At 42.6% G+C, this 12,398-nt stretch overlaps 1 protein-coding gene across 4 annotated transcripts in view; it reads right to left on the bottom strand.

Annotated features, from left to right (window-relative positions):
- LOC106581099 (kin of IRRE-like protein 3) overlaps positions 1-12,398 on the bottom strand; it is a 331,788-nt gene that overhangs the window by 181,703 nt on the left and 137,687 nt on the right. For all 4 annotated transcript variants that reach the window (XM_014162832.3, XM_045703859.2, XM_045703858.2 and 1 more), the window contains exon 2: positions 8,014-8,163. In XM_014162832.3, coding sequence (XP_014018307.1) covers positions 8,014-8,163 — 150 coding nt within the window. The remainder of the gene's footprint in view (positions 1-8,013; positions 8,164-12,398) is intronic.

Here is a 12,398-nt window from a genome sequence, read left to right on the forward strand (position 1 = left end):
AAGGATATGTTTGATTGTGAATTTTTATGGAAAACTACAGTTTCAATATGAATAACTTGAACAGCTCTCTAAAGGCTGAACTCTATCTAATTATTGGAGAAATGTGAATTAAACAAGAATCTCTGCTTGTGAAATTCTCCAAAATGTTCAGTATTTCTTGGCAGAGATTGCTTTCTCCTCCTAAGGTTCTCCTGTAATTCACTGATGACAGAACCCGAAAGAGTGGAGAGTTTAAGCATAACCAGGCCAACAGTTAAACATTTTATCCAATCATGCGGTTAGTCAAACTGAACTTTATAAATCAGATGGTATTCCACTCTAACCAGCTACAATCTCTGCCAACCCCGCTGTTGGAATACTGCCAATAAATGTCTGGATGAAAAATCTATTCCGTTGCATCCATCAATGAGTCATGTTCTCTTCAAATATTTTTCAGTGACTTAGTATTAAACACTGGGGATATAAAGAGGTATGTTTTAGCACATGCCACCAAATATGAATATAATACATTAGGACAAATAGACTAGGAGATACAATGGCTTTAAGTCCTTGAGTTCAGATACTGAGATCACTGTGCTCCAAAAGTCAAATTATCGTCCATTGCTTCATTGGATCCCATTCACTTTCATAGACCATGAAGTGGCCCTCATTTTCTGATAGTGGAATGAGTTACAGCCGATTAAACCACTCTGTATTTCACCTACCCACATATAGCTTTTAATCTTTAATGGTGTCCGCATGCTTCCCAGCCGAAACAGTTCGGTAGTGTTTTTTTTTTCTGGAGGCAAGCTGAAGTTCGGAGCCGACACCTAAGCCTCTGTCGGTGATTGGTCAACAGTCGGGATTCTTCAATAAAGTCTTTGTTGTCATTCAACTAGAGATGACTCATTTTCCTGCACATTTTTTAATTGAAAAATACTGCATCAAAAATCTTTGTCAGACGTAAAATTGCGCAACGCAGATCTCTTCGGCAAAAACATAAACATTTATGACAGATAAAGCGTATACTGGCTATGGTGTCTTAAAATGGACAACCATCACTATGCCGGCTTTTTTCTCATTTTTCAAGCGCAAGTCTTTTAAGAGAGTAGGTGAGCACAGTACAGTATTTCGGTTCGGCTTGGCTAGGCGCCAACCGAACTGAAGCATGCTGACGCCTAAAGAAGGTGAGGGATGGAAGCAGGATAGAAGAGTATATATAGCATAAACATAGAACATAGGAAAACATAACAAGACCAGCATACAACGAGGTACCAAATAAACAGACAGGAGTGGGTAGGCTATGTGAGCTCTGAGTGGTCCCTCTGTTAATAGGAAAGTCAGAGCCTCAGATAGAGAGCGCTCTCATCTGCCCACATAGCGCTTGCAGTTATGGGTCTTATTATTCACATTGGTACAAAAGCTTCCATACAGGGCCAGAAGAAGGTCAAAAAGGTTACACATCACTCTGATATAGTGTTGATCAAACTGGGCATCACTCGCTTAATAACATTAATGACCATTGGTCTTGAGTTCCATGATTATGCAGTCAGTGAGTCAATGGCTCTGCTTGACTGACATCTTTCTCTGAAGTTGAATGAGACTCCATTCCTGGAATATATGCTTTGAATGAAGATCCTTCCATGTTGTGTTCAAGTATAAGAACCTGCTTAAGCACAATGCACTGGTGTGACCCTGTGTAAACTCAGGAGAAATTAGAAATTATATCTCCACAGTAAGCATTGTAAATGGTAAGAACTTGAGGTGATCCCATCTGCCTTATTCACTACATGACCAAAAGTATGTGGACACCTGCTAGTCGAACATCTCATTCTAAAATCTTGGACATTGGTCCCCCCTTTGCTGCTACAACAGCCTCAAGTCTCTGGGAAGGATTTCCACTAGATGTTGGAACATTGCTGTGGGAACTTGCTTCCATTCAGCCACAAGAGCATTAGTAAGGTTGGGCACTGATGTTTGACGACTAGGCCTGGCTTGCAGTCGGCATTACAATTAATCCCAAAGATATTCCATGGGGTTGAGGTCAGGTCTCTGTGCAGGCCAGTCAAGTTCTTCCAAACCGATCTCAACAAATCATTTCAGTATTTGTGCATGGGGGCATTAGCATGCTGAAACCAGAATGTGTCTTCCCCAAACGGTTGCCGCAAAGTTAGAAGCACAGAATCATCTAGAATGTCATTGTATTCTGGAGCATTAAGATTTCCCTTCACTGGAACTAAGGAGCCTATCCCGGACCATGAAAAACAGCCCCAGACCATTCTTCCTCCTCCACCAAACTTTACAGTTGGCACTATGCATTGGGCAGGTAACGTTCTCCTGACATCTGCCAAACCCAGATTCGTCCGTCGGACTGCAGGACGGTGAAGCGTGATTCAACACTCCAGAGAACGTTTTTCCACTGCACCAGACTCCAATGGCGGTGAACTTTACACAGCTCCCGGCAATGCTTGGCATTGCGCATGGTGATCTTAGGCTTGTGTGCGGCTGCTCGGCCATAGAAACCAATTTCATGAAGCTACAGTTATTATGCTGACGCTGCTTCCAGAGGCAGTTTGGACCTCGGTACTGAGTGTTGCAACCGAGCACAGACGATTTTGCGTGCTACATGCTTCAGCACTCTGCGGTCCCGTTCTGTCAGCTTGTGTGGCTTACCACTTCGTGGCTGAGCCGTTGTTCACAATAACAGTCCTTACACTTCGTGGCTGAGCCACTTCACAATAACAGCCCTTACAGTTGACCATGGTAGCTCTAGCTTCTTGGGGCTATGTGGGACGCTAGCGTGCCACCCGTGGTGCACCCTATCAACAGCAGGTGCATTTCAAGAGCGGCAAATTTGAAACCAAATAAATGTCAAAATTCAAATTTTTCAAACATACAACTATCTTACACCCTTTGAAAGATAAACATCTCCTTAATCTAACCACGTTGTCCGATTTCAAAAAGGTTTTACGGCGAAAGCATAAAGTTAGATTATGTTAGGAGAGTACATTGACAATAGCTGTGTGTAATGTTTTGTCAATTCAAAGACAGGGTCACCAAAACCATAAAACCAGCTAAAATGATGCACTAACCTTTTACAATCTCCATCAGATGACACTCCTAGGACATTATGTTAGACAATGCATGCATTTTTAGTTCTATCAAGTTCATATTTATATCCAAAAACAGCGTTTTACTATGGCATTGATGTTGAGGAAATCGTTTCCCTCCAATAACCGGCAGTCAAGTCAGCACCACAAATTAAATAATTAAAATTAGAAAACATTGGTAAAATATTATATTGTCATTTAAAGAATTATAGATTTACATCTCTTGAACGCAATCAACTTGCCAGATTTAAAAATAACCTTACTGGGAAATCACACTTTGCAATAATCTGAGCACTGCGCCCAGAAAAATATGCTTTGCTATACAGACAAACGGCCATGTTGGAGAGATCTAAAATCGAAAATACTATGTAAATAATCCATTACCTTTGATTCTCTTCATCAGATGTCACTTCCCGGCATCCCAGGTCCATAACGAATGTAGTTTTGTTCAAAAAAGCTCATCATTTATATCCAAAAAGATCCGTGTTGTTACCACATGATCTAAGCCAGCCGGACTTCTCGTCATGAACGAGGGGAAAAAATATATTTACGTTTGTTCAAACATGTCAAACGTTGTATAGCATAAATCATTAGTGGCTTTTTTAACCAGAACATGAATAATATTCAAGGTGGACGAATGCATTCTCTTTTATAACGTATTGGAACGAGGGTACCCAACATGAACTCGCGCGCCAGAGTCTAATCGGCCATCACCGTTCCATGGCTCTTGTTCGGTCAGATCTCACAGTAAAAGACTCAAAACACTTTGTAAAGGCTGGTGACATCTAGTGGAAGCAATAGGAAGTGCCAAAACATTAATCAACCCCTGTGTGTTTCAATGGCATAGGCTTAAAGGTAATTCAATACATCAGGTATCCACTTCCTGTCAGAAAATGTCTCAGGGTTTTGCCTGCCAAATGAGTTCTGTTATACTCACAGACACCATTCAAACAGTTTTAGAAACTTTAGGGTGTGTTCTATCCATATATAATAAGTATATGCATATTCTAGTTACTGGGTAGGATTAGTAACCAGATTAAATCGGGTACGTTTTTTTATCCAGCCGTGAAAATACTGCCCCCTAGCCCCAACAGGCTAGCAGGGCAGAAATCTGAGAAAAAACCTGACTTGTTAGAAAGGTGGCATCCTATGACAGTGCCACATTGAAAGTCACTGAGCTCTTCAGTAAGGCCAGTCTACTGCCATTGTTTGTCTATGGAGTTTACATGGCTTTGTGCTCGATTTTATACACCTGTCAGCAACAGGTGTGGCTGAAATAGCCAAATCCACTAATATGAAGGGGTGTTCACATACTTTTGTATATATAGTGTATGTACTGTAGGCCTATTGTGTTGTACTATACAACAGCATCCCACCGAGTTTCCCTGTTCATGTACATAAACAAATGACCCAGTCAATTGACTCCTCTTGCCCTCTAGCAGATTGAACATAATAAGATGTGTTGTTGTAATACAATAAAGCTTGCTGAGAGTAAATGTCAAAAATACCTTTACGTAAAAAACAGTTTAATGGCATCTAAATGCCTTTTAAATAGACCTTAGTGGATTTAGTGACGACATTGTCCCGTGGCATGAATTATTTATTTTTTTAACCTTTATTTAACTAGGCAAGTCAGTCATAACTGAGTTACGTTCATGTCAAACATATCATACACACAATGGCATTCTTATGTAGAGTGTAGAGCGTACAAAAACACTGCTTCATTCTATGGGAGGAAATTTCAGGGATGTCACTGTTGTATAAGTATAACTCACATTGATCTCAATGAATCTCAAAGACAAGGTGTGTTAACTAAAGCAAACAATGTAAAATAGCCCCATTAAGTGTAATGAATCCATCAGGACAGAAATTGATTTGTCTTTATGGTGGATCAATGGCAGGGGAAGGGACGATGAATAGAGGCAGGGGAATAGTGATTTACGCTATTCAGGAAGGACACATCTCACACTGACACCTCCAGGGATGTAAATAGGGTAGTTGGTGTTCGGAAATGGATGACCAATTAATTTGCTGTTGGGGGACAAGCCAGAGGAGCACACGTGTCAGGTAGATTCCAATGACTCTACACCTCTGTCTAGAATGTTAAGAACACTATATGGAACATTCTAAGACTTAGGTTTTCAATCATTCCATGTGTGCCCTCCACAAAAGCGTACACCGGTGGGCACTCTCCATGGACTGTTTTGAGATATATTCATGCCAGTCATTTGGTGCAGCTTGGCGCTGGTGCATCTCTCTCTTTAATTAGAATAGAAGGCGCCTCACAAAGAGAAGGAGCAGGAATTCAGGGAGCGATGGGAATCATCCTCTTTTGTCCTCTGATTTATCAGACTGAACAGTGAAAGATTTCTCTCATTTTAATCACTGTTCCCCTGAATTGAAACAGGCCCAGGCAAAGCGAGCTATTGCAAACGCAGCTCCTTCTATGAATAGCAGAGTGGGTCCTATATTGAAATGCGCTGCACAATATTAGACGCCTCACACTTTTATGTATACCGCTGCTTTCCTTGTGTATATAGCTGTGTATATGCCATCATTATTTATGGCTGACTGTATTGCTTGTTGACGTAGGCACAGATGATAAACAGAGCAGTTGTGGTACACTTTATTTCAAAAAGTGACATTCATCTTAATAGACTGCTCTAAGACCCTGTCCATGCTGTTGCTTTTTAATAACGATCGCTTTCGTCCATGGCAACCTTCTCCAATTCGATGTATCTCAACAACACAGGCTGTATGGAGAGTGGCATTCAGATTCTGCCCATCTCTGAGCGTACTGGCCCGGCCATTGATCCGCATACAGAGTGGAATGTTGGTGCACCGTGGTGGAGATACAATGAGATCAGTCCACAGCCTCCCTCCACAGCCTCTCGCCCATGACTGTTAAACTGCTGCTGATGTGCCGTTAAGAGTCGCTCACACCCTCTCTCTCTCTCCTCGTTATCATAAGTCCTTCTCCCTCTCTTCCCTCTCCTCCCGACCACTTCAAAACTGTTGGGCCATTGTTTACTGCCTTCCCCAGCCTCCCGGGGGTCTGATAAGGGCCAGACCGGTGACTGGAATGGATTTATTGGGACACCGTCGTCCACTGAGGTTTAATTAAAGAGCTCTATCGGTGAAAAGAAAGGCACACTAGAGCAGTCACTGAAGGTAAGAGGGTAGGAGACCCCAGATCTCTAGTGGAATACATATTTAATCACACGGAGCATAAGAGGTCCAGCTTTTAAAGGGCCCCAGTTGATTTTTTTGCCATGACTTGAATGGCAAGTACTCTGAGAGACAGGCTAGTGATCCCTCGGCGATGGAGGAAGAGAAGTGTTTTCAGACTCATCTCCCCTTACTCCCTGTTTAAGGCTGTAGAATGTAGTGAATCCCCGGGATCCCATTTCTAAAGTCAATCGAATTAAAATATATTTTAAAAATAATGCTGATTTTCCAAGCTATATGGATTTACTCTCTCAAGAGGTCGGAAGTTAAAAGGTTGTAAATATTTATTTGGAAGAATAGATAGTCATAACGCCTCATGAATATGGATCAGGCGCCAACGTCAAGTGGAGAAGCTGCAGGTTACTAAAATGACAGTGCAGCAGTAAGTGGTACTCCAAATTAAACAATTAAGGTAATAATACAAGAGGCCCGATTTCATTTGGATTGTGAGTTACTCTTCTAAAACCCATTTACTAGCTAAAAGTACTTGAAATGTGACCCCTGGCTGCATTGATTTCACATTTAGTGTTGATTTTGGGGCTTCTTTGCTCACCACAAACTGTTATTGAATTAGGTTTATCTTTCTATTAAACACTAATGAGGCCTCATTTTTGTGGTAGTGCTAAAGTGAATACAACTGTCTGGGTTATTTCACTGTATATATGATTGGACCCTAGATATTTGGGGTGGAAAATGGAGTGTGGTAATTAAATCTTGAATTCCACTTTCACTGTGTTTTGGACCCTTTTTAAACACTGTGTTAGTGCTACAGACTTCTGGGTTGTACCATTGGATGATGTCTTCTGCATCTGCTGATACCAACCATTAGTACAGTATGTGTGATTAACGGGACCTGAGATAGCGTGGTGTTAGTGAGACAAGGGCGGATCCCAAAGGGGTCCGGGAGCGGTCCTTCTCACAACAACGTCTGTAGAGTTCGAATGGTTTCAGCTACAAACTATTATGCTGAGACTCTCACGAACACGTACATGTAATCTGTTTTGTTCTATGATGCTCAGGGGTTCTCCTACATAGAGGGTTTTTTTTACAAAGAGATCATAAGAAATCCCATATTGTCTATAATACTGTAAGCTCACGTAGTTGCTGTCACAAACTTTAAACTCCACACAGTTGTCACTTACTAATTGGATATTAATTTCCCACTGAGTAAACAATTTCTGTACTTACAACATTATTATGAATACATTTTCTATCAGGGTTGTGTTAATTTGTTTATTTGCATTTGTCAATACAACTCATGCATCTAACTGTTTATGTCAAATGTTCCTTCATGTTCTACTTGTAGTCCTGACTGTCCTGAACAGAAAATGGCAAAACACTTCAATGTTAGGCTAAATATGAAGGCAGAGCATGCAGATTAATGAAAGTAGTGAATTTCAGCTTGTTTTCTTGTGGTTACAATGAAGTTAACAGCACATTTAATGCACAGTGCTGCATTATTATAGGATTGTGCTGTATGTTTATCTACCTGCAGTGGCATTTCTATGACGATGAGAAAGAAGACTTAAGCTTTCAAAAGATGAAAAGCAGTGAAGGGAGAAATCTAACATTGACAGATATATTACAGCGAGTAAGTAATATTACTGGCTTGTAAGCGATTGGAAAAGGGATCGGAAACAGACGTGACAGAAGGAGACTGAGAGTGACCTATGGTTTGATAAATATCTTTCCTTACCTGATAGGTCTCTGCCAACGCCTAGAGCCAGGCCATCTTTGATCCAAAGGACAACACCATGGTAGCCAGGAATGGAGCAGGGCAGGGTGACGGGCTGGCCGGCCACCACCACCAGGTCCTGGGGCTGCTGGGAGAACATGGCCTGGACCCCTGGAGAAACACACAGAAAGATAGATGAACGGTCAGATAGTATGATCCAGTTCTCTAACACATTCAAAGACATCACCTTCAAAACACCTAACCCAAAAGGACTGGTGGAAACATCTAACCAAAAAAGGACTGGTGCAAACACCTAACCTAAAAGGACTGGTACAAACACCTAACCCAAACAGACTGGTGCAAACACCAAACCCAACAAAAATCTAACCCAAAAGGACTGTTGCAAACACCAAACCCCTAACCCAACAAGATAGGTGCATTAGAGTTGTTCCACTTTGCTGAAACTCTACTCAGAAAAGCAATCAAAGCATTTTCATTTACATAGGATTTCACACATGCAGATTGGCTGCTCGTATGACACACACTCGAAATCACAGCCCTGTCTGCTAACACCACATCTCTGGCACACATTACCTCACACTCACATTAATGTACTTCATCCATTCCCGTTATTAGCCGCATGGTGCTACCAGAGCTCAGGCAGAAAGTGCGGTGTGATGGACCCCATTAGGGGGGGGGGGGGGGGTGCAGTCAGGGAATGGCACTTAGTGAGACGTGTCACTGACATGCAGAGTGTTGGTGAGCATGTTGAGGCTCTGATATCTTTGAAGCTATCTCCCTCTGAGTCCACCTGAAGCTGGGGTTGGCTGAGATGTTAGCCTCAACAGCACATTGTGTTTACCAGGAGCTAAAGCACGGTCTTCAGCTTACTATAATGTAAAGACAAGCAATGGATCTTGGGATGGGGGGGATAAGGAAGGAATCTCGACTGAGGGTAACAAGTGACATGTGGTCTCAGATCAATAAGATGGACTCTCGTTTGATTTCTCTCCTTTCGTTTTCTTATTTTTATAAACTTTCAAGTGAAATTGTTGTGCAAAGCTTAGGATGGCCTTGGCTTTCCCTCTTATGTACACACAAAAAACCCAATCCACACACAAACAAAGAAAATAATGAAGAGATATGTGCTTCCCCGCCTGATAATTCTGTTGCAATATGTCCAAGGGGAATAAAAGTAGCATATAGGAGAGGAAAGGTAACGGATTGCAATAATAGCAATAACAGCAAACATAGTAAATTATGTTGCTGTCTTTAATGCACCTCTATCCACACAACATATTGGAATTGCTTACAATAATCCTGTTCTTTCATGCTTTGGGTTTTTGTTTTCCTATTTTCTGATAGTAATTACAGAGAAAAAACAGATTAGCTTTGTTTTTACAACATTAACACAAAGCAGAGAGAGGGACAATAATAGATGATAGAAATACAAACACAATGTCTTTACATCAGTGTAAGTATTACATTATTAAACACATCAGTCATATTTAGTCCTGTGACTGATGAAACATGAGTGATAGCTTGTTAAAAGGTAAACACAAGTCTCCATATTGATTTATACAAATTCTCCCCACTGTATGCCGCATCTCGTGCACGCACCCTCATTATTAAATCAACATCTGAAAAAATGAGCTAGGAATCTGTAAGCATACAGTATACTGGGCTATTCATCTTCGGGAACATGACGGGCCTCTCTGGCATGTTTTCCTGTGACGTTATTGTTGTGTTGGCCTTGGGTATACTACCCAGACAGCCTTGTTCTGTCTCCCCTAGGAGGGGTATATCTTGGCTGCACGCAGTGAACCAGTCAGTGCTCAGACACATGGTAGGAGAGACGGCAGCTTGCGAAATCTCTTGGCATGTGAGAGAAGAAGAGAATGCAAGAAAATGAGCTTCTTTTCCGCTCTCTATCCTCCCAGTCAGGATTGCTATTATCAACCACTTCAACCTGTGCTGTAATTGATTTAATGTCGGAGGCGTCTCCGCCTTGACAGCACTAATACCCCCATACCTTCTCCATCTTCTAACCCGCTGTTCAAATCCCTTCTCCCCACCCCATCAAAATCCTTCCCGTCATTGTAACAAATTAGACAGATTAGGATGATTTTCTCAGAGGTTGTCACAGCCTCCCTTCCTCCTGCATCAGGTCTTCAACTCACCAGTAATTATTATTATTCACAGCCTAGAATGATTATTTTAATTACTACTAACATCTAATTAAAACGGTAATGAAAATAATACAATGCCAAAAAAAACTCATGCCAAAAAAACATGCTAACCTAAATATTCCCTTCTGGAGATACTCTGTTTCAAGACAGTAGCTTGGTTTCCATCCAATTGGCAACAGATTTTCAAGTTAATATTCTAAAATCTGCAAAAAGGAAATATGCACACTACACACATTATGCACAAATTCCAGGTTCACTAGGTGAATAGAGACTAGATCAAACAGTGCCAAAGCTATTGTTAACCCCCCAGTATTCATAAACCACCCCCTTAGTTGATGAAAGAGCCATTCTCCACAGACATAAATGCGGAAGCACATAGGTTTCTCAAGAGTACAGCCTCTCATAGACCCTTATAGACATAGGAGGGCTGCAGAAGTCGGTGGTAGAGAGAGAGGGGGAGAGAGAAGCTGGGAGATGAAGAGGTGCCCACCCACAGAGAAAAACAAAGGCCACCTGGTGTGGCCACTTGACCAGCAAAATGGAGATCTGCTTCATTCGTGTAAAAAGGCTATCTACGGCAGTCCACATATGTAGGTCACCAGAGGAGCACAGAGAACAGGGTAGGGGTGGGGGTTAGGGAAGATGGGTGGATGGGGAAGGGAGGGGGGAGCAGAATAAGCCCATTTAAGACTGGAGGTCCTTCAGCAGTGTCGGTGAAGTCACAGCCCTGTGCGTCGTACAAGGCTCTGTCGCATCTGCCAGCTTTCCGCTCCGGTGGACAGCAGGGCGGCTGTAGCAGAGCCCCCTCATTTACCTCCTCCTCTTACTCCCTGGGCCAGCTGCAGGGGCAGCCGAGCATGACGTGCAGTGGAGTGGAGACAACAGATTCCTCTCCTCCTCTCCTCTCCTCCTCCTCTCCCCATGCAGAAGAATGGTAGGTCGATAACACCAGATGATCAAAAACGAGGAGTGAGAGACAAAAAAAACTAAAGTGTAGCAAGAAAAACCCAGCTGATTTTATAATAACAAATACACAGTGAATTAAAAAATTCTGTGGGGTTTTGGAGGTGCTGGTAGCCGGAGAGAATGCTGATTTCAGTGAGGCTCAAGTGCTGGTGGAGACAGAAGAGAGCAGAGATCCCTCTTAATAATGCTTTATTAACTTCTGCTAATGGAGGAAGATGAGAATGAGCCTCATGAAATGTCTAGACAGAGCAATGTGCTGAGATAAATGGGCCCTGATTAGAGGGGTCAGGTGTGTGTGTGTGTGTATGTTTGTAGGAATGTGGTGGCATTTGTAGAGATAGTGTAGACACCAGGTGACTATCACTGAGGACAACCTGAGGGAGGGAGGTAGGGAGGCTTCCCCACCTAGCAACAGCTCCTCAAGCTAAAACCTCTCACCTGTTTTCACAAAATAATTATATAAAAAGCACTGACCAGTTAAGTCTCCATTATTCTGTGAATGGGAGGTATGCTTCTCTCAGATGGAGATATCAGAGTGCCACTACATGATACCTTGGCTCGGCTCTGTCCACAGTAATAGAATAAATGGGGTCTATCCTTTGTTGTTTTTCAAGTAGGGCCATACAGAACATGAATACCTCTCACCATTGACCCATGGGCCTCCCGACCTCTGCTCAACCCCTGAGTAAACTTGCAGCTGCATCTCTCCCGATTTACCTAACACAAATCACTGCTCATTCACACAACGCCTTTTGATTGAACTCTATGGGTCAATTGATGAATTAAAGGCGGCAGACCTTTGATTGAGAATGAAGGGCTGAGGGTTCTGGAGGAAGCAGGCTGTTAGAGGCGCTGAGCAGGGCCACATAATGCCTGTATGAGTACATTGCCTTCACCTAATGTTTTCATTTCACTTCAGATCATTTGTTTACAGTTGGATGGTGACTGCGTTTCCACACACTCCACACACTTCACCCAGCGCTAACGGCCTCGCTGCGGCCCCCAATCTCACCGCTGTCTGCCAATCAGACCTAGAAATTACCATTAGAGCCGCACATCCAGTCCACTTGAGATTACTAATCATAGCGGCGGCCGCCCAACGCCTGTCATGCCGTCCGCGTTGCCTGGAGCTCAGCTACGGATCATAAGCAGGGACTATTATCCCCCTGGTCTTCACATTTCCTCAGGCCTGAGAGAGCTGGAGAGAGGGTGGAATGTACAATAGGGAAGGTGTTTGCAAGGTAGTTTTGT

Source organism: Salmo salar, chromosome 20 (genome assembly GCF_965601325.2).
Source record: "Salmo salar chromosome 20, fSalSal1, whole genome shotgun sequence".
Lineage (NCBI taxonomy): Eukaryota > Metazoa > Chordata > Actinopteri > Salmoniformes > Salmonidae > Salmo > Salmo salar.